Consider the following 23,522-nt stretch of genomic DNA (forward strand, 5'->3'; position numbering starts at 1 on the left):
GGGGCAGCCTGGGGGAGTCAGGCTGGGAGGGACGCATCCTCAGTGCTTTCTGTCATCAAAATCTGCCCTGTTAGGTGATGCTCACTCTTCCATTTCAAATATGTGGCACAAGTCCTTTAAATATGTTTTCTGAAGAGCTGCTAAATGCTAACATCTGAAGTAAATAGCTGCTGTTTTTTTCCCCATTTGTCTTGTTTGAGTAATTATGTCATTATATATGAAAGTGATTGTTTTATGTGTGCCAAGAAAAAATAAAGAAGACCTTTGATGAATACAGTGAGCAGCATGTAAATGTGGTGAAAGAATGCAGAGGCAAATGAATGACCTTTCTGAAACAGAGTTTCTCCCTGCACCACCATTTTCGTCCACATTAAATTCAGTTAATGCGTTTACTTTTTCCTGCTGTGTATATTATAGCTGATTCCTCAGTGCTTCCTTTTCCTAATAAAATGCACATTGTCCAAAGTGTTTGCAATGTTCTTCAAACAAGCTACTGTGGGCCTGTCTATGAGCCAGACAGCGGCTGCTTGTACAAAGCAAAACATTTCCTCTTTCCAGAGTTCTCACAGAGTGCTTCGAACTTTAGGATTTCATCAGACCATATTTCTGTGATTCTTTTATTAATGCTGAGCTATGGATGGTCTTTAGTCACCTCTCCCAATCCCTACAAACTTAAGTTAAATGGAAGTAAAAAACAAAAACAAAAACAATCAACCAAAAACAACAACAACAAAAAACAATACTCTAGTTTAATTACTAATTATTTATTAAAGACTGAACAAGCAATGGAAAATAAATAAGTTTTTGTTTCTCAGGGCTGAGGGCCTATGGAACCAGATTAGACTTCCTGAACCAATCCCTCTTTAACTGTGTACAGCATGGATGCTAGGTCTCAGCACCTAGGAAATTATGGGACAATTTGTAATATTCACACCTTTTTACTTCTTAACTACCTTTTTTTTTTTTTTTCTGTGCATGACAGACAGTAGGCCCAGTAATTCCAAATCTTGTCATGGCATTTGATAAACTCTGCTACAGCGTTCATTTTTTTTGCTTGGCAAGAAACATGGTAATGTTTTATTTTGCGCTTCAGATGCTTTGATTCCATCCTTCATCTCCCAATTCACCACCCTGACAGCTTAGACTAATGAGAAGAATGTGAACCAAAACTCAACGAGTTCCTACACCTGAGCTTTTGTATCAGGCTGCCTGCTCCTAGTAGGTGCTGATTTCTGTTTACAAGGTGATTTCTCTCTCTTTATTCTAAAATTTCTGAAGTGTAGATACAAGGAATTATGTAGGGGATTATCACTGGCTTCCTATTTACTTGGGAGAAAGCTACCAAGGTAGCTATGGAAAGCAGGCTGCTAGATAAAAAAATGTGGATCTAAAGGTATGAAGTCCATGGCACAAATGCTGAATTTCCTCTTGGGAAAATGCCAGCTTATACAACCAGAAAGCTGCAAATTGTACCAAGTCATAATGGGGAACCAAGGCAGGTCACATATCTCAGGAATACTGTGCACTGATGCTTCTCTTTACAGCTGGCTTACAGTCCTGAGTGTCATGTCCTGCCCCTCCAAAATATATTGAAGATAGATAGAATCATAGCCCAAAAGATTAACCTCACATCTGGAGTGCTAATTCTGAGATGAACTTCCACAGGATCACAGAATAAGAGACTACTTCAATGGTTCTGTTAAATGATGCGACTCATGTGGGCCTTAAACATCCTACAGAAAAACTGTGTTCCTTCTTGGTTCTGTGCCACAGTAGTGAAGAGAGGGCGAGATGGATAAAGTGGCAAAGAGGTATCCATTAATTTCTTTTTTTTGGCCACTGAGTTATTCACTGTTACACACGTAATTGCCAAATCACTTTTCTGTGAACACTATATAGGAAGAAAATGTTCATTTGGACAGTTGATCACAAAAGCTTTAGAAGCACACATCTGAGTCAGTTTTAAATGTGAGGGTTACTCACCCAAAGCACAGCAATGCCAGGATATGAATGATGGTGCAAGTCACCTAGCATGGTAGGAAATGCCAAACACTTGCACATTCTAAACATGGGAAATGCAAGTTTTTCTCTTTGAAAAGGGTACCAGTGACAATCCTAGATTTGTATTGTGTCTGCTGGCTCCAGCTTGTATGAGCAACCAGCTGAACAACTGATCACAAGTTAATTAATTAATGAGAGTCATCACCTGTTTGTGGGCAATTCACAAACTCACATTTGTTACTGTCATGCCATATTTGACCACCCCGAGCTAAGAAGTGACTTCTTAAGCTCCAGAAAGCAAAGTTACCAAGGTACAAAATACCAGATGCAGTTGCAAGGGGTTATCAGCTCATGTTTCCCCTTACCCTCAGGCTGGAGCTCAGGCCTTCTTCCAACGCTTCCAGTGCATGACCACAGATTTTGCCCTTTCTACCTCTCAACAGCTTTGCTCGGTCTGCTGTTTCCCACCTGGTGCTGCTGTGTAATCTTATTCAGTCCCCATACAAACAGCAGGGCCGTGAGGGATGCTGGGAACATGAGCAATGCTTCGCAGGAGAAAAGAAAACACCAGAACCCTCCTTATTTCACTGACACTGTGATCCTGTGCTGGCTGGTTCCCCCCATCCATTAAAGGGTTGTCGCAGGATAGTGATTACAGGGAAAGCTCAGCTGGTTTTGCTTTGAAATACATAAAGGTGGTGTTCAGGTAATGTTTTTGACTGTTAGCCCTTTTGATGTCCACAGGCTTTATACTTGCACATCTGGAAGCCTGCACACCTAGCTATAAGCAAGCATCGCAGTTATGTTTCACAGCTGGCTTTACAAAAGAGCAAGACACATACCGCTTACAAGTGACACTCTTTTCCTTCAGCTTGCTTGAAATTGTACATCATTAGCTTGTAACTTGCTTTGGTGACTGCATCATGCATTTTCCTTTCACTCACCTTCAAAGAGCACCGCAGAATTCACCACATTGTCGTGGGGGAGCTGGGGCTCGGGTGGCATTTGCTCTCAGGAGCTGGCCTTGAGACCCGCTTAGGAGTACATGAAGGCTTTGCTATGGGTACTGAGAGTCCCAGCCCTCCATGAGAGAGTGGGGATACCCTGAGAGTCAAGGGAGACATGGCGGGGTCTGTTTGGACATGAGTCTTCAGTCACACTAGCCTTTATTTAGTTATCTTTTACACCGCGATTCAACTTTAGTCCATATGAGCAGTGCCAAAATGTCATTACCATTCAAAAACTGCTTTGTGGTCTATGAAAAACTTAGTGTAACAGCTCAAAACCAGTACTTTCTTATCCAGAAATAGAAGTTACCATCATTGCTTTTTGACAGACTTGGCTAAAATATCGTTGCACCTGAGCTGCTGCCTGATTTGGAGAGCTGGCCTCGTCTTGCCAGGTGAGTGTTATATTGGCCACCTTCCTACTGCCAGCTGTCTACCTTACACCTACCGCTCTGCACAGCCCGCCTATGTCCTTCTTGGAGACCATATACAAGCACAGTGTTCAAATGATGGTCTGACAGTATAAAAAAGACAAAATTAGCAAGCAGAGTAATGTTTTACTTGCTCAGCACTCATTGAAGTGTTGATATATCCAGGGAGCAGGAGCTCCAAGACTTCCCTCTTATCCCACGGCAGTATTGGGCAAGGGGACTTGCCCGAAACTAGAAAGTATCACCTTCTTCTGTAAAATCTTTGTGGCATCCTGACCGTTGTTTTGTCTTCATCCCTCTGGCTACTAATAATTTTTCATAATTGCTTCTGAAAAGGCACCCACTGCAAACTATTTACTGATTTCTAGTTTTATTGATTTTTCCTTGAGTCTTTCAAAAGCAGACATCACTTTTGCTATCTTTCCTTCCTCTGATACTAAGGCTGATTTTATCAATAAGTTACACATCCCAGTTAGCAGTTCAATGAACCCATATCTGAGCTCGTGTAAACTCTGATACCATTTGGTGGATATGACAGGTAAATATCCTGTGGTTAATTACCCTGTTGTATTCTCTCCAGGACAGAAATAGAAAGAAAATGCAATGGATGGACACTTACACAACTAAAACATTATCTGCAGACCTTTTAGTCCAAACTGTCAAAATGTATGGTAATGATTCATCAGCTCATCTCTCTGTTGTACTCAGTATGATGTAAAAATGCCATCTAAACAATGCTTTAACTACAAAAGTGCTCATCCATTGCTATTTTTTTAAATGATAAACACAAAAATGAAGGAATCTCCAATGTTATTCTTTAATTTCCGAAAAGCACTGTAATGGATGACCAAAAAAGTGCTGTATCTTAGGCAAGATAGGTTTTCAGACAGCCAGTTTCCATCCATGTGTGTCAGTCTTTCCTTCTTCTCACACATTTGTACTGAACTGTAGTGAAATCACTTCGTTATTTTCAGGGTGTGCTGCCAGTTTGCAGCCTATGCCATGACACAGCATTCCTCCTGCTTTGTTTTGGCTGCTACCCTTTTGGAGCTGACATTTAGCAACATTGCATTAATGCCTGCCTAATACAAGACTCCTTGTTGAATGCCATTAGCTGAAGTTGCAAGTTTTAGGCACAGGCATGAGCAGGGTGTGGGTTAACCCTATAAGGGAGTTCCCCCCTTCCTTTGGGATGTATGTCTTGTTTTCCCACAGAGCTTCACTTCACACCACTGAAGTCAAGGGAAACTTCCTTACTCAATTGGGTAGACCTGAATCAGAATTGCAATATAACGTATACTGCAAGTATAAAGTATAAAACTGTATGTTTGTTACTTGATCAATGCAGATACATCTTTAAATTATCAGCTAATGCTCTTTTAAAGTCATCTCAGTAAAAAGTTTTTCAAAACAAACAATCCACTGCGCCAAAGGAGGCAGCTTTTGCTAGTAGAGCCTTATAGCTGTTAGCTGGATAGATGAGCTAAATAGTGAATGTTTGCTTTCTACTTAGCGAATGTCTGTCATAGCCCTGTTAAGTAGCCAGAAACAAATTACATGTGAAACTCAGCATCCCTCTCCCTCTCTCCTGTGATTAGTATTGATTTATGCAGCTTGTGTCCTTAATATAATTATCAGGAATATGCTTATTTTACAAATGATAACCTTGTAATCTCCCTAGCAGCAAAATGGAACATTTTTAACATATGCTTTGTTGCACATATTTTTATTACCAATGTTGTAGTGGACTTCTATTTATTAAAAACTAGATTAGTCTTTCTGATTATTTCTATTAACTTACAAGTGGATTTTATTTACAGAAAATAAATGGGAAAGCCACAGAAATATCCTGAAGTTGTATGTCACTAAACAGCCTTCTTTGGTAGCTAATTTTTAAGTGCTTCTATCAATTATAAAAGAAATTAATGTTGAATGTTTTTAATGTATTTTTTTAACAGACTAACTGCATGGGTTCTCCCCCAGCATCACTGTTTTGAACTAAATTGCAAACTTCAGTGAAATTTCATAGATGTCTCTGAAGTGAATAGATACTGATAGTTAGCAGAAGTATGTTTAAAAACATATATATATATATATGTTTATATATATACACACTTGTGTAGGCTGCTCTAGAGCTGTGGATGTTGTATTTTTTGTGATTCTTCAGCACAGCATATAGAGAACCCATGCTCGTTCTGCCTAAAATGCTTATTTATGATTGTCAGTTCATGCCCCCTTCCTTTTTCTCATCTATATATCCTTTAGTGCACCGTCCCCACCAACATAAAAGCATGTATTTATGGATGATCAGATGCAACGACAATTCTGTTAACGCAGCAGCTTGTATAGGTTGGTGCCCGGCCATGTCCCTGTGAAGTCAGTAGACATCTGTAGAGCTAAAGGGGCTTTCCACAGTATGAAAGGTGTGACAGTGTGTTTGATAATCCTATGAATAGAACCAGAATAAATTGGCAAGCAGATGCATATTTGCTTCCATTTTTTTTCTTAATTAACTTTGGAGAGTGTAAACAATGAACAAATGCATATTTATACTGCATCATCTTCCCAAATTCTAAAGGAAAGAAACCTCAGATTTATGTCACCAGGAGGAGTGAATAGGAACATTTCTGACCTGCCACTGTGGTACTCTGGGAAGTGGGTAGCTAGAGCAACCCACATGGACAGCTTTTTTATTAAATGCATGTATGTTGCTTGCTAGTGCATCTGTTGCTTTTCTTTAAGTGTCACAAGGTGATTACAGCAGAATATTTTTGTGACTATTCATCTAAAATTCACTGTGGTTTATTTGATGACTGCACTGGTAGCCTTATATATTTTCTGTGATTGTTCTGCAGAAGAACAATTGTTTAAATAGTGAGCTTTAAACTAATAATGTAGCATGCACTTCCAAGCACACGTATACCCCATTTCTGAAAGGTCACTCATTTGAACTCACCTGACTTGCAAGCAGCAAGTACCAGCAGAGCCTTTTTCTACCAGTAAAAACTCAGAAAGGCATTTGTTGATATTTCAGCCTTTATTCACAAAATATTTTAACTAATCTATTTTTCTGTTCTTACTTTTGCTGATTACATGTGATTACAAGTAAGCTGAAGCTTACAGGGTCCTAATAAATCATAATAATATGTGTTAATTATTCTACTTAGGTCACCCACGTATGCATAGAAGGACTTTGTTTAGGAGAATGGTACTTACAGTCAGATTTCCAGTGTGAATATTGCCATAGTGATTTTTATTTGGTAAAATAAAATGTAAGGGCCCCAGACTGAAAGGAAATGTCTTCATTTTTACCCTCAGGAAAAGAATTTTTGAAGACAAAAATTTTGATAGATTTTCAACACGTAAATTGGTGTGGTTGCATTTACTCTTTTCTTCTATATTTTGGTTTAAAATGTATTCCAAAACTATAACATTTACTGAACAAGCTCTAGTCTGGCACAACTCGAAGTGCATGATTCCATGAAGTCACATTCTTTGCTATTTACTAACCACTAATCCAAATATTTACCCCAGGAGCTCTTTGCCAAGGCATGAAATAAAATGGTATTTTATAGCTAGAATACCTATTCTATGTTTAAATATTTATATAAATATTAAAATAAGCAGAATAAATAACAAGAATTAATTTAAAGTAAGCAACTATCTTGTATGTGACTAGTATTATCAGAAAAAAGGTTTGCAGAAGACACTAAATTTCTGAACTTCAAGGTCAAAGACTGAATTTATCTTACTATGTATTTTCTTAGGTTTTTGTTTATAGATCTGACTTCAGCAGTGCTTCTGTATTAAAGTCATTTAAAATACAACTGCTATTTAACACAAGAGAGGTAGAGATGACCATCTATACAGATATTTTTCTGCCTAAAACATACTTTGCTTTGATTATTCTTTTGAGGCATACCTTCTTTGCACGGCATGAGACTATCATAGCTATAACTTAAATAGTTCTATAAATACATAAGTGCTTTTCCTTGATCATCCTAAGCTTGTTAAAAATCCTGCACTGAATTGCCTATGCTGTGATTGCCAAAACAGATATGATCCAGTGAATCACATCTGATAACGTATCAGTGGGCACAAAGGACTTGTTCTTTATGCTTTTCTCAGAGGTAAACAGACTCTTGATGGTCCAGTTCTGCTTCCATTGCAGCCTGTGACTGGTACAATTTGCTCTTCAGAGGGATGCGTGCAATAACCCTTCACTGCTGTGGCTGGCTGGAAGTTGGTTCAGTTCCCTCTACAACCCCAGGGCAATCGGGAGAGAAGCTATACAGAACTGAGGGAAATGAGGTGTGCGGATGAGAGTAAAACATCGGCAAGCGAGAAGGTCTTTGCTCACCTGGAAAGGGTTTTGGACTTCATGCAGAAGATGAAAACCAAGGGTGGGTTTCACCCACCAAGTGAGAAAATAAACCCACCCTGACAAGAGTGTAGCAGATAATCTGTGCACATTGCCATTTTACCATAACAAGTTTCAGAGAAAGACAAAGAGCAGAAAAGAAGGCAGAAAATGGGAGGGTGGTTGGGGTAACACAACAAAGAAACAACAGGGTAGCAGAAAATCAAGTAGGAGTTTGAGGGAAAAGAAGAAATGAAGAACCAAGAGGAAAGGTGTCAAACACCTTTCTAGGCTGGGAGGAGGAGGCTGCACATGGGCAGGGCTGCCGGGGACAGGCAGTGCCAGTCACCCAGCCCGCCACAGGAAGGTCAAAAACAAGACAAAGAGCAACTAAGGTCATTTTCCTCATGGCTGTGGAAAAGCTGCAATAAACAGCAGGCAACGTTATGGCCGTGCATCCTTGCGGTTTCAGTGTGGGCCGGGCTGGCCTACCCGCACGGGCAGTGCCGTTCCGGGAGCAAGCACCTGGGTCATCGTCCCAGGGTAACCGCGCGCCGCGTGCTGGCGCCGGCGGCATCAGTGCTGTTATCTTGCTGCAAGGAAAGGCACCAGCGAGGGGACAGAGAGGGACCGCGTGGGTGAGACACCAGCCCAACCGCCTCGGTTAATGTGTAACTGCGGATGGGTGAGCTCCTGCGTGCGGTAGCACTAGGGCTCTCCACGGCTGGTATCGGAGCGGGATCCGGCGTGGGAGGTGAGCGCCGGGGAGCCGTACCCCACCAGGTAACACGAAGGCACCCTGGTGGTTAGCACTAGGAGGGAGGGGAGAGGAGAAGGTGCCCCATCCTGGCAGAGCACGGTCCTCACATTGGAGGGCGCCTGGCTGAGGACCTCCTTGGTCTTCCCACACTGTGGGGCTGCCCTGCTGCATGTGCTGGGAGGGGGCTTGCAGATGGGGAGCGGCTGAGATGGTGCTGGGTGTCAGCGTGGATGGTGGGCACAGGGAGGGTGATGACACAGAGCCTGGCTCCTGTGGAGGCCACCTGCCTACCTGTGCTGCTGAGGTGTATGCTGGCATGGGGCTATGCCCACCCTGGAAAAGGGCTCAGAGCAGGTTGGGCAACGTGGAACAGCTTCTGAATGAGGCTTGCCCCACAAAAGGTGCAAAATATTACCTCAAGCTTGGAGAGCTACACAGCTGACATTTCTTCTAAACTACTTTAACAAGGTCCCCACAAGGTTGGGGTCTCTCTGATGCCTAATGGATGCTGGTGCTGCAGGTGTTACTCCCTTCCTTCTCACAAGCACCCTTAACCTCAAAGACATTAAACAGCTGTATTGGCCCCAGCTAACATTACAAACACTTTTCTCGAAGGCACTGGAAGCAAACAGATGTAGCTGTGGAGATAATGAGAAAGGATGTAAATAGTAGCTCACCAGAAACCATGGAGTTTTACCAAGTGGCTTTGACACTTACCAAATACCTTTAAGCTGATAAAGATCTGATTTGTACTTCAGAGGTAACCTGATTAGCAACCAGTTTGAATCTGGAATATGTTAATTGGTACAAACATCACTAAATCACTTTCTTTAACCTATATGAAGTAGTGTGAATGAACGATAGTGAAGGTCAACATAGCCTGGGGAGTCATAGAGAATGAGTACTCCTCTATCTACCCACAATAAAATAGTATGCTTAGCAATAAAATGTAATTGTATGTGCACACAAAGAATGACACTAGAAAGCACCCAAGGTCAAACCAGCATTCAAAATTTAAGAAAAACAGAATTAAATATGCACATGCAACCAAAGTCTGGTCATGCACCACGCGTTTTGTTAGTAGTCCTGCCCAGTGTGGACTGCTTGCTAAGTGAACACCTTTTTCTAGTTTTGTTTTGCTCAACCAGAAGGTGTGTGGCTTACTGACAACATGCTGTGAGGAAATACATGCTTGTCTTCTCATAAGCTTTCCATAACTCTCACAAATTCAGTAGCTCTGTGTTTCACAAATATTAATGGATATATTTTGAACACTATTTAATGGCAATTTGTAAACTGGGAGCTGAAGCACAGAGACACCAGTGACAAAAAGGTGCAGTAATGTAATCTGCCCAGGTTGAAACATTCTCAGCTCAACATTTGATAGTGTTTGACATTAGCCAGGACATAATTTCTATCCATCACACAGCTGCGACTGATTTCAGTTTTGGGTGCTCACCTTATTTGCCACACTTTGTGGTGTCCTGTTGGGCATTCAGAAAGGAAGGTCTGGACCATTTGTTGCACCTCATTGCTGGCATCACAGGTGACCCGGTGGCATAGGTGACACTAACATCTGATTCTTTAGTGTGACACTGAACTATTCTCTCCTCAAAAACCTTAAAAAGGAAAAAAACAGTCAATATGTTCTATGAACGTGATTAACCAGCTTCTTTTTAATTTACAGCAAAACTTAGGATGTAGTAAATTGTCACTGCTTTATATTAAGTAATTGTCTGCCTTAAGTGGCTGACTGTAGGCACTTCTGGGCATGATATTAAGCTTTTTTTTTTTTTTTTAAGTATTCAATTTGAAAAAACAAACAGGACAGGGTAATATTTCTTGTTCAAAGTGTGTAAATCATGCCTGGTGTGCAGGAAACTGGAATTGTGCTATGTCTCCCTTTCATGTGCTGAATTGTCTGAAAACAGCTAGGTATTACAATCTTTCACAACTCCATCCATGTTTAGATCACTTGTTAGAAAGCAACAATAATTTGTGTTGTACGAAGAGAGGTGCAGTGCTTCAGGGGATTCCTTTTAACTTCCTTGCTGAAGCCCTTGCTAGCCTTTATCAAAAGACTCCTCACCCCTTAACAGACTCTCTTTAATTGGCCACTTGCATGTTCAGTTAATATACTGTGGTGGAAACCAACTGGTAAAGTGTGAACAACTGAATCTGGAACTATGAACTCAGTGACCGCTCTGAAACCTGTGGCTATTTATATACAAGGCAGTGTTTTGTCATGCTGATTTTTATTAGCACAGATTAGATACAGACAGCTTGGTAGATGCCACAGAGCAGTCAGGAAATGTTAAGTGCAGACCATGTGAAAGATGCCAGCCCACAAACAAGCAGCAGGGTAGGGAGCCTGCTGCCCCCCTTCCCCAGGCAGGTAGGGGCATGGTGCTACCCTGGGACCACTGTGAGGGGCCAGGCCAGCACTGCTCCTCTTCCCTTTGCCTTATGGGACAGGCTGGACAATCACCAGGTGGGGGGAAATGGGTCTGGCCCATGGACAGGGCTAATCCATTTTCTGGAAAGGTTTTAATTTTCTGTGCAGAGAAATATTTGTTGGAGGATGCCAGAGGCACTGGGCATGAGAGCAGTGCAGTGCTCTCAGTGATTTGAGAAATGTTATGATATATCAGGGCCTTTTGAGGGGCATTGAAGTTCCTTTTAGTCTTTGATGCATTTCTTTTACTACCTCCAAAGGCATTTCTTTTACTACCTCATAGAGCAAAAATGATGCCAGAAGAGAGAGAATATCTGTCTAGCATTTTCTATGACATCTCATACTGCTCCACCTGTGGTGGCAACAGGCTTTTATATTTTTTTTGGGGGGTAGGACTACATATGGCAGTGCAAGTGCTCTAAGTGCTTTGAACCTGAAAAGAAATGCTCTGAAATGTCACCTTCTTAACAGCTACGATTTGTCCCTTAAAATCATACATGGATGTCTCCCCAAGGCTGAAACAAATTCTTGTCCCCAGAACAAATTTTGGAAATTTGTTAACCAAATTAACCAATTTTGGTTAAAATTTTGGAAGACCCGGCAGCAATAAACCTACATTTGTTCTTTGTTTACAAGCAAAAAAATGTTAGTCATGAAAAATGATTATATATGTCTGCTTGCCTATTTATTCTGGTTCTATTCATAGGAGCATTAAACACTGCATCTATACTTGTCTGTTTCAAAAAAAAAAAAAAAAAAAGGCACCTGTGCTACATTTATAGAGCCTGTTCAACTTTAGAAAGAAATTGCTCGAAGTGGAGCACTGGCCATTCACAGCTCATCTATTGCCTTTCCCTTTTAGGAACAAGAAAGAGAGCATCAGTCAGTGGAAAATAAAGTGGAGAAGTCTGTATCCGGGTGGGGGGTCTGGCTTTATGTGCCATACAGCCCTTAGCTGAACGAACTCCCTTTGCCATTAAGGAGTGTGAGATCAAACTTGAGTATTGTCATTGCCATTACATATTCTTCCCTAGTCCTACAAAAGGAATGACCATAAATAAAACTGAAAGTATATGGATTTGACTGTGTGCACAAGTGCATTTATATGAGGGTCAATAAAAGTTGCGAAAACAATCTTGCCATCAGGTGTGCTACAAAGCACTTTGTATTTCTGTACACTGGTGTGAGGATAATCAGTAACTATAGAAGGAGACAGTGTCTTAAATCAAACAGGTAATCCTAGAACTTCTTGCATCGATGTAATCTTACTTCACAGCAAGAGTGACAGCAGTACTCATTAAAGCTGAGGAAAAGTCATTCCGGTTTCATTAGTAAGGTTAACATCCAGCAACATAAACCCCAAAACTGATTTGTGTCTCTGAGCATTAATATTAGATGCTGCATGAAAAGCTGTTGTCATTAAATACCACACAAATAATACAAGCAAGAATACTAATCTGTGGCAGATGCAAGCACGCATATCCATTACAGAGCTCAAGAAGCTGGGCTTTCCTGGACAATATCCAACTTTGCCAGGGTGAACTTCAGCTGAGTAAGAAATCTAGATTGTCACTCATGAAGTATCTGGCATAGGTGCAAATACTTCCTTGTCTTTCAGAAAGTGAAATAGCATTTTTTGTTTGTTTGTTTGTTTTTTTTTCACTGCAGGATGCACTCCCTTCTAAAGAGTAAAATCAGTTCCAGGAATCCACACATTGTAAACATTTATCATTTATTATGCATTTAAATGTGCACAGCACATACACCACAGTCTTGAACAGCACCTGTATAAAACTACAGACAGATTCTGGTAAATGGTGAACTCTCATACCATGTAACATTGTTATCAAGGTTTTATCACAATATTTCAAAGTTACAACTACCTCTGAACATATCTTGTGTGAGGCTGTCAGTTGTGGATTTCAATGGCGTGAAAAGTGACAAAGAACCATTCACAGGCAAGTTCTTTGTGATTTTGCTGTTTGAAACTTGGAACGAAATCATCAGTTGTCAGAGGTAGCAGTGATAATTACACAATGATTACTCACATATAGAACACACAGAAAGTATAGATATCCCCCAAATTACGGAAGAAAAATCCATAGGCATGACATTTCCTAGGCACTCTCTCTTGATTTGGCTTCCTGATTCTTAATTGTTATTTTTGCTTTGACAGCAGCTGGCTTAGATGTGGTCCTGGTCTGCTCTGGTCTCCCTGAACTTTGGATTTAGTCTTCAAGGTCATGTGTAAGCAGAGAATACAGGCAAGTCTATATGATTCCAATAGAACAAAGACTTTTGTGTAGGAATGTAAAAAGGAAAAAAAAAAGCTGAACTCAAATTACCCACAGCCTTGAGATTTGCATGTAGTCAGAAATTACTAGTTTAGATTGGAAGATGATCTATAAACATCCTCTAATTCATTAAACATTATGGTTAGTCCTGGTTACAACTTAATTTGTCGATGCCACAAATATGATGTATCATTTAAAGAAATGAAAGAAAGAACAAAGGAAAAATGGATCCTTTTAAAGACTCCCCCATAAACAAACCTGTCTTTTCATTCATCGCATTAGAGTTACACTTGCAAAATATATAAAGAAAAATATAGGGTTACTTGATGACGATATAGTACTGCAGCCTGACAGCTGTCTGCAAATATTTTCACCATGATTATCCTTACTAAAAGTAAATCACTGGGTAAAGATAGCTCAAACGTGACAAGGCTCAAATAGGATGCAACCAACTCTATCTTGAATACTTTTGGCTACATATGGAAAAAATTGAGATTTGGGATTACAGTGATTGTTCCTCCAAGCCCTCCTCCGGAATTATAAGACGAAGCAGAAAAGTGTGTACCTTCCATGCAGACTTTGTTAGGAGACTGGCTTTGAGAGTTAGTGAGGTAGAAATTAATTAACTTTTTCAGGGAATGAGACAGAAAAAAAGCAGCATATTTCTCCTTCCAAATACTGTACCCAAAATAATAAGTAGTACAAAATAAACTTGATTGTTTGTAATTGATCCAAATTCTCTCTATGGAGCTTCTCTTTCTGTGAACAGACAAATGACTGCCTTTTCAAAACTTAGGAGTATTATAAATTTTTGCAAACTTTGATGAACACTTGTAATGTCCAAATATGAAAGGGAATTTGATTTGAATAAAGTATAATTTGTTCACAGCAGCATGTTTCACAGTGTGCTCACTGGGGGAAGAACTGAGGGTTTTTTTTTTAGCCTAACGCAAAGCAATCATATCAAATATATTATCCATTAAGGGCCACGAAAGATTGTATCCTCCTGTTTATCTAAATAGAAAAGAAAAAAAAAATCCTGCTGAGTTTATATAGGTGTTTAAACCTCTCTACCGCCTGGCAGCTCTAAGAAGACTGACTGCAGGAAAGTTCAAAGTTCAGCACTGGCAGATCTAAAAACAGATTTGTGGGGCAGCTCTTCAGCACCGCACTTTCTGTACCGAAGTAAACCGATACCATTCCAATTAAATAGCAACACTGCACAAAGGAGGTCAGGCATTGTGTGTGGCTCCACGCCGGCATCCCACCCAGGCACCTCCGCACTGTTCCTTCTCAAAGGCCAAGAACTTCTTTGGGAGTCACGGGGGTTTTGAAAACACACAGAGGAGAACAAAGCCCCCATAACAAACAAATACGTGTACAACAATAGAGACTGTACAACACACACACAGTGCAAAACATTCTAATGTAGGAATTGAATGTCACCTGTTTTAGAACACGTAGTAGCAGCACACCTGTGATAACTTAGAAATGAATTAAATAAACCACAAAGCATAAGTCTTCTACTGTTGCACCATGAAATGAAATACCTTGGGTTGGAGGTTTGTTTTGTTTTCAGAAATTAAAAAAAAAGAAATCATAACTATAAATAAATTTTGTGGCAATATATACAGATTTAAATAATTAATTTAAATATCTTACACCTACTCTTGCATAAAACTCTCCAGTAAAAGTGCACTATGTTTCTTTTCCCCAAATGTGTTCTGGGTCTTTCCCTGTGCTGAGGTAGGTTGGAAGGGAGATGTCTCAGATTCTAGGAAGAAAATGTGTCACTGTCATTGTGGGAGATACTTTATTGCCTTTCTTTGTTCTTCCGTTTTTGCTCAGGGCTATGTACATCCCGGGATAAATCCTGGATTCGTAAGCATTGTAGTTGTTTGGCAGGAGAATCTCTTTGAATTTGCACTCATCATTGAAATGGGTCTGAAATGAAAAGGAAAGAATGAGAGGGAAGGAATTTTAAACATCAGGTGTGGAAATATTCTTGCTATCCAGGTGTAGTAGGTGTGCTGCACGAAGATGTGCAGCTGACTTTCCCCTCTGTTAGGAATCTTTTGAAGTGGTTGTCCAAACGAAGCTTCAAACAACACTCAGAGGATCATTAAGGATGCTGCTTCCAGGCCAGGCACAGAAAAACAGAGGGGGGAAGGACACCCCTAGTTCTGTCTGTGCTTTTGAGGGAAGGGGGCGCATTTTAACAGAGAGGGCATTGCCATGAGGAATGACCCAAGCCCAATTCTGCTGCCCTGCTCATCTAACTAGGTCAAGGAGTTTTTCCTATGAATGAGAAGGGAGAAACAAACTGTCAGACACCAGGACAATAGGAGTTATGAGTTGTAGCCTGTGCCCATGTCCCCATGTTAGAATGCACAGGTCCACTGATATTCCTGAGTCTGCACATGAGAAGTTTACTTGGTTCCCAAAGCAGGGGTTGTCCTACCACCAGTGAATTGCCCAAGAGGCTTCAGAAAAATTGGAATGCTAGCACTTTGTCATGTCCTTTGAGGAAAAAAAGGCATTTTAAAGATGTTCAGAGTGGACAGTATTTTCTGCTTCTTTAGTTTTACAATTGAAGGAAGGAAAATTCACCTGTGTTAATGGATCAGGAAAATAGAGCTGACAGAAGGCATGCTTCCAGTAAAGAGGTTTCACATACAAAAACAAAGAGGGACAGGTGTTACAGGTGTGTTATCTGGAGAGTAACAAATGAGGTCACCTCTTGTTATTGGGCGAAAGCCTAGCATTTTGTAAGATAGGTCTCAGCCTGCCAGGCTGAACACTGCATTGGGAATTACATTATCCAGGACAACAAAGCAATGTATTGTCTTCATAAGACATTGTGCAAAGAAAGCTTTTGCACTTTGATGACGATTCTGCCTGGCTTTCATGTAAGTTGAAATCCTCTGTGACAGGACTGATGCCACAGAAAATCATTCTGGATAATTCATGTCTTCATTCATGTAGAAATGCCCTAGTTAACTTTGACATAATTTGGCCCTTCCTCAGCCCAAGTTTCTTCAAAAAATATCTGAGAGACATGAAATAGAAATGCTGTGGGTAGGGAAGGAGACCCAGGAACATGGGGTTGAAGTGATGCTAATGGCAGTAACTTATATAGAGGTGAGCTCAAAAGCAGAAGGATGGCTCAACATGGGCAAAAGCATGCACTGTTATTGTCTACCACAAGTGTGTTGTAAAAGATGCCGCTATCTTTTCCAAAGACTTGATGTAAAAAAAAAAAAAAAAAAGATTTATATTGTCTCCTAATAGATCTGCCTTCATATAATTGCAAGCCCAGACCCTGAAGATGCTGAACTCTCATGGGAACTCTCCAATTGAGAGCATTAACAAAGAGTGATCAATAGGTATGTGACAGGCACTGATTCATCACATCATAAAGGATCATTTGTGGGGCCCTGGCTGATCAGAAGTTCAAGTTCCCTCTGAGAGGTGGGGCAAGCAATTGCCATCCCTGATTGATGCTGTTTAAATTTAAATATGAGAAAGATACGGATTGAGGCTACCCTGGGGGTTTGCCACACAAATGACTGCTATGTTGCTGTATGAAGTAGGCAAGATGGGTAGCCATGGTTGGTTGACTAAATTTTTCACATGGGAACCAAAGAAATACAATGCAGAGAAGTGGGTTTTACTAAAAAAGAACTCAGTGAACTTAGCACACCTGGGCAGCACACCTTCTATTGGCACGGCACCAAGGGCTAATCCATGGTGTCTGACCCAGGAAGGGCAGAGATGGTGCTTGGGCAGCTTCCAGCACCATTTACACCTCTTATCCCAGCTGACTGTTCCCTTCCCCATGCACACAAATGGTGGCTACTTACAGATCCATAGAGTTTGCCTCTGCTATTCATGGCCACGAAGAGTCCACTTCTAACACCGAATATGCTCACCACTCCTCTTTCCACAGGGGAGATTTCCAGCAGACCTACATAGGAGACATGCAAAATCAGGGAGACAAAGTGCTGTGCCCTGAAGGAGTGTGTGGTGTCAGTTCTGTGCTCACCCAGCGGTTCCCATTCTTGGTGTGGTGTGGATCCCCATGCCCCAGCACTGCTGTGGGTGGCCACAGATCCCCAGCCTCATGCCCCACGTGCTGCCCCATGCTCCATGCTGGGACCTCTCTTCTTTTAGCCAAGTATCTATTTTTACATTGCCCCCAGGCATCCTCCTGTGTAGCTGAGGTTAAAATAAGCCAGAGTGTGCTTGGGGGCGAATGAAACATTTGTCATCATGCAGCTTATATCCCCTGTTGGATCTTATTGTTTCAGTTGGATATCAGAGTCATGGGGCCACGGGGTTAAGTCCCTAGCAGATGCTTTTCAAGTCTGGGGGAGAGCTGGGCCCTGGCTGCGCTCCCTCCAGCCCCTGCTCAGAGTGGGCGGCCCAGGTGGCCGAGGACCCTCCAGATGCTGAGGCAAACCCTACACCTGATGCGAGGGGCAGCGCGGCTCCGGGCACGGAGCGCTCCATGGGCTGCGCCACCGCCCCCTTCCCCCGGGCGCCGGGCGCCCTCGGGGCAGCCGGCGCGGGCAGCACCGCGGTGCCGGGGACGGGCGGACTTTTCCGGATGGTGGGAGATCTGCCTTACACCCACCCTCCTTTTGCCTCATACCGTTCTCCGGGGCAGGCGAACCTCTCCGCACCCACGGCAACCTCCGCGGGCACGTAGCGGCTCACCTGCCCGTCCGCGGGGGCTCGGCACCGGCTTACTGTATCGGTTCTCGCTGTGGATCCCGTCGATGCGGCCGTCGGGCAGGACCTGGATGTGGAAGCCGATGCCCACGTTGCAGTAGAGGCGCCGCAGCCGCTTGATGCCCAGGAGGTAGTCGCCGTCGCGGGAGGCGTCGCGGCGCTCGGCTGGGAGGCGCGCCACGGAGCGGGCGAAGAGCGCCGCGTCCCAGCGGCGCTGGCGGGGCCCGGCGGGGAGGCGGCCCGGGGGCGGCCGGCCACGCACCGCCCCCGGCCACAGCAGCCCCAGGAGCAGCGCCGGCAGCAGCGCCGCGGGGAGAGGCATCCCGGCAAGGGGCGCGCAGCCACGGGCCGCCGGCCGGTCGTCGCTCCGAAGAGGCGCTCGCCCCCCCAGCTCCCACTTTATGCTGAGGTCGAAGCGCGCGGGGGGGGGGGGGGGAGGGTGAGGGTGTGCGGGGAGAGGGGGGTAAAAGAAAACAAAACGCACACACACAGAGAAAAAAAAAAGAAAGAAAAAAAGAAGAAAAAACAAAATAAATAAAGAAAAAAAAAAAAGCGAGGCGGCGGGAGGAAGGAGGGAGCCCCGCGCTCAGTCCCCCGAGGATCTGCGGTTTCCCTGGGCAGGCTGCATGTAGAGGAAATCCCAGGAGCAAGAGCTTCTGAACTTGATCTCAACTCCAGGAGTCTTGTCTGAAGTGCTGATCTTCTTCTATAGCTGCTCAGCCATAGCGCTTTAGCCCTAGCCACGATATTTATATATCCATGTGCGTTGGTACCTATTACATCACCACCTACTGCTGTCTGCTGCAGCCCTCCGGTTTAGCTGAAAGTCAAATTATCACCCCTAGATGCTTAACAACTCCGAAGCGTCTTGAGGGGAAACGGTGAGCAGCACTGGTGCTAAACAAGAGGGACAGCACAAACTTTTAAAAAGAAAAGGTCATATTTTGCATTCGTCACAGAAGGTTCCTTCTCTCTTTTCTTTTTCTTTTTCTTTTTCTTTTTCTTTTTCTTTTTCTTTTTCTTTTTCTTTTTCTTTTTCTTTTTCTTTTTCTTTTTCTTTTTCTTTCTCTTTTTCTTTCTTTCTTTCTTTCTTTCTTTCTTTCTTTCTTTCTTTCTTTCTTTCTTTTCTTTTTCTCTCCTCCTCTCTTTCTCTGTCTTCTTTCCTATCTCTCTTTCTCCATTCTCTTTCTTTCTCTTGCTTTCTCTCTTCTTTTTCTTTTCCTCTTTCTTTTTCTTCCTCTTTTTCTCTCTTGTAAATGCCTACAAATGCTAATGCAGGACACAAAAATCAAAGAATGCCCAGCACACTTTTTCCTGACACAATGTATGACTTTGTGGAAATCTGTGGAATTTCAGCTTTTGCTGTATCCAAGCGACATGGTTTACAGTTTGCTGGATGCAGAAAAATTCCCTTCATTAACAGCCAAAATAGTTGTTGCATGGGAGGTTTAAGAAATGAAAAAATGAAAGAACTTGGAAAGAAAACAACAACAACAAAACAAAAGAAAGAAAAGGGTTGAGGTTTTAATAAGGTAGAAAATAGTTAAAGAAGCAGTATGTGCTCAAAAGAAGTAATAATGAGCAACGATGTTTTTGATTCCAAATATCCCTTTACGAAATCAGAAAGCACAGCATTGCTGTGGAGTACAAGACATACGGAGCTCCCTCTTGGTCACTATATTGCTAGGGGCTGTAGTAACAGCAGTTTGTTCCTGACCTTTAGAGGCTGCCCATTCATATAAGTATTGCTGTGCTCTTTAATGGTATGACTATTTTCTGATCTTTGATGTGCATGCACGTCAATGTTGCTGTTTTGTCTTAATGATACGGTTGTTCTTAGATAAGTACTTTGTTAAGTTTAAGTTCATGGGATTGAAACTCAGTATTTAAAAGGAGAAGAGGACAAATTTTGATTCCAGCAGTCCAGAACTACTTTGATTAGAGCAAATCCCATATGTTTTGTCACCTCCCTTTGCCTGAGCCTCAGCCCTCAACAGGTTTTCAGAACCAACAGGTGAGGGAACATTAGAACAGTTTTGAAAGGTCCTGAATTAATACGAAAGTGGGGGAGAAGTGGTTTGTGACTCAAGTCCTTTATAGCCTGAGGACAGTTTAGTCTTTCACACCAGTAAAGCACTCCTGCTGTTCCAGCAAAGGATGCGAGAGAAAAGAGAATTGCCCCAAGCCAGATGACAGCTCACCTAGGTGCGAAAATCTCTGACCTTCGCTAAACCTAAGCAAACTTAGATGATGTACTTTTATTTCTTCTTGTGAGGTGCATATACAGCGTGTGTATGCATGTGTGTGTGTGTGTGTATGCTTTCTCCATTGGTTTCTTTCTCCTGATGCACCTCTCAGGATGGAAAAGCAACTGCTGCTGCTTTGTGGATGATTGTGATCTGGTGCTACAGGGGTAGAAGTCTCCTAGGTGTGGCTTTGTCTTAATGTGTCAAAGAAGTTAATTTATGTGTGTGTTTTAAAAACAGGAGAACTTAGATGTTTCTCTGTGGAGGTTTACATGTTGGTAAATCTACTGAGGTCAAACGCACAGACATTTACTACATTTCCATTTGCATCAGGCCCATCCGGACACTCTTGCACCTGACAAGCCCTGGGGATCAGCTCTGGATGAAAGTGCTGTGCAGCAGGCGAGGCTGGCTGAGAGCAAAGCTGCTGCTCATGGGTTTGGAAAGTGCCCTGCTCTGCAGAGCCTGTGCTGGAGGCCTTGTCCTTCCTGAGGGTCCCCAGAACAGCACGAACCCACTTCACTTCAAAATCTGATTTATTTGCTGTTAGCAAACAGCATTGGATGAAGGTGGGATTAAGTTTATTTACCCTCCAAAGAGTAAGGCCAAGGAGTGGTGTTTTTGCCAGAACACCTACCTGCAGATTCCCCCCTGCAGCAGAAGCATGGTCTAATGCCCACAGCTGATGGGTCAGAACCAGATCTACCTGGCTTGGCTACCACCAACAGCCCCTGGTACCCCTGGGGTACTCACACTCCCTCCATGTCTGGAGGGACCCACATGTCTGGGGGCCAGCTAAAATCCCCCCTTTATCAAAGAGGACACTGTGATGTAAATCGGATCTCTTAATTCATTCGTAGGCAAGTAGCATCTTGTTAGGTAATGCTCGTTAAATATCTTGACCAAGTGATTGTCCATGACCCAAAAAGCATATGAGCTCCAAGGCCTTGGCCCTGTGAATGTGAATGTGGGTTAAACCTTGAGGTTAGGGACATGCACTGTGGTATCTTGGTCCCATTGGGACTTACGTAAATGGGTCCTGAAATGCATGTTATGCTCTGAGTCCATATGCTTGTAAGATCAGGTCCTAGACAGTTACACAAGGCACCCAGAACATCACATTAAATTGCCACAATATCACTGGTCTATAAGGGACACTTCTGCAAGTTAGTTCTTCAACTTTTTACAGAATGAAATGGCAGTCTTTCCATAAAGGCTTGAAATGAATCTTTCTGAGAGGAAAAGGTACATATTTCCAGCTAAGAATGAAACAATGAGGTTTGATTTTGAGGTTTGAATGGTGTATATTCTTGTATGTGTGAGCATGTGTATAATTGGAGTTGATATTTGAACTGTCCAGAGGACTGCAAATGACCTCTAGGTACCCTGACAATTTAGGCAGTCCATTAAACTCTATACAGATTCTGTTCCACAACAAACCACAAAAAAGCACCCACTACCTCCAAAGACTAGTCCTGATGCTTCAAAGTCCTCCAATTGCTGATCTGTTTGTACCTGTGAAAAATACGTGGAGATGAAAGCAAAGCAGAATTGCAGCAGTTTAAATTTGCAACAGGTGTAAACGACAGGTGGAAGCTGCTGACATTCAGGGCCTCTGTGCTGCAGCGTAGATATTTCCAGTTGGAAATTATTGTCACAGGAAACAATCCAAATAGTATATTCCCTATGGAAGTCAATAAAACTATGTCTTGTCTTTTTCTTTTGCCCCCCCCCCAGCCTTTTATTTTTTTTCCCTGTGAGTATAGTATTCCCTTATTCCAGGGAGTTTCTCTAGCTGCTGTTTGTGTAATACCAGAATAGCTCCCAAACATTAATTTATCCTTGCAGAACCTTTGTGAGGTACAAACACAGAATTATCCCAGGCCAGAGGTAGACACAGAGAGAAGAAATGATTTGCCTGCAGTTGGCCAGGTTCTCTGAGGCAGAGCTGGGGACAAAGCATCCAATATACCAACAGTTTTGTGCAGTGAAGGGAGCTGGGTATCTCCAGACCATCCCATAGTTAATTCTTCTGTCTATTCTGTATTATGGCAGTCTTCACTGCTGTGAACCCCCCTACACCTTGTGTCACACAATTTCACAGCAATAATTTAACTATTAAACAGATAAAATGTCTTCATCTTTGCATTGGCTCTATTGCCTTAGAGCATATGTGATATCACACTTAGCTCTGCTTTCCGAATTCCTCTAGGTTTAAAGTATAAGAAAGAGGAAAGTATTCACAGACTTGAGATCCATGCCTAATTCAAATACTGTGTCACATATTCTGAAAGGAAAAGGGAAAGGAGGTAGGAATCTGGGATATTTCTACAACCTTTATGGAAATTATTTTGCATTTGCACGGGCACAGCAGTCATCCAAACTTGGCTCTGTGTCTATATCTTTAAAGGGATCTAGGTCCACAATTTAAAAGTCAATTTACATATTTATTAACCCCACTAAATAGATGTAAATGACCCTGAAAAATATTGTTCATGGGCTCTTCTGCTGAAGGCAAATATTGTACTGGTCCTTTGATCTGGAAGGATGGGGAGTGGACTGGAAGGGGCATGGAGAAGTATATTGTTAGGAAAAAATCCCTTTCACTATGTTTGCATGCTACAAAGACATGGTAAAAAGCAAGCCTGTACCCCAGCTCCCCCTTGGCACACGGCCCTTTTAATTATGATGACTTTGGAAGACAACTACCCAGCGGTCTGCAGAAGGGACTCGCCTGAGAAAGCTTTCTCACGTTTACGTCTGGCTGCCTCTCTGTGCGAGCAGGGGCAGTGGTCCCGGGAGAGGCGGCCGGCTGGAATGCAGCACAGTGCTGGGGCCCGAGCCCTGAAGGGACGGGGTCTCTGGGAGACCTTCGCCATCCTGGCCTCTGCCGCCCACATAACACACATACCCACACATGCCAGCAAGTCATATGCACTCCTTTTCTTTTTTCTGTTTGCAGCTGGTCTATTTGATCTCTGTGTGCCTGGGCTGTTTGCTGTTGTGAGCGTCTTGCTGTGATCAAAACCTTATTATCTTGGGTGATGCTGTAGTGTTATACATTGGAAAAGGGCAGTGGAGTATAGCAGCAAGCAGCTGCAATGCTGGTCATACAACAAAGGCATCAATAACCTCTCTCCAGTGTACTTGGCCTGGTTCAGTGGGAGGACTGGGTGTCACTTTGCCTGTAACAGGCATGGACTTTTTCCACAGCTACTCCCTCTACTGCTGTTG

General features: G+C 42.6%; 1 protein-coding gene across 1 annotated transcript; it reads right to left on the minus strand.

The window, feature by feature from the left end:
• Nucleotides 1-15,075: 15,075 nt before the first annotated feature.
• On the minus strand, nucleotides 15,076-18,364 carry FGF4 (fibroblast growth factor 4). The gene is made up of 3 exons (XM_040557402.1): nucleotides 18,061-18,364; nucleotides 17,172-17,275; nucleotides 15,076-15,252 (listed from the first exon to the last, which is right to left on the minus strand). The coding sequence occupies exons 1-3, from the start codon at nucleotides 18,362-18,364 to the stop codon at nucleotides 15,076-15,078; spliced, it is 585 nt and encodes a 194-aa protein (XP_040413336.1).
• Between the last annotated feature and the right edge of the window lie 5,158 nt (nucleotides 18,365-23,522).

Source organism: Cygnus olor, chromosome 5 (assembly GCF_009769625.2).
Source record: "Cygnus olor isolate bCygOlo1 chromosome 5, bCygOlo1.pri.v2, whole genome shotgun sequence".
In the NCBI taxonomy this organism is placed as follows: Eukaryota; Metazoa; Chordata; class Aves; order Anseriformes; family Anatidae; genus Cygnus; species Cygnus olor.

Bases quoted from the DNA above. Each gene is read 5' to 3' on its own strand.
- FGF4 (XM_040557402.1), bottom strand. From the start codon at position 18,364: ATGCCTCTCCCCGCGGCGCTGCTGCCGGCGCTGCTCCTGGGGCTGCTG. The intron at 17,276-18,060 runs GTAAGCCGGTGC...TCTCCTATGTAG, and splicing joins CCACAGCGAGAACCGATACA to GTCTGCTGGAAATCTCCCCT. The intron at 15,253-17,171 runs GTAAGTAGCCAC...TTTTCATTTCAG, and splicing joins GAGGCAAACTCTATGGATCT to ACCCATTTCAATGATGAGTG.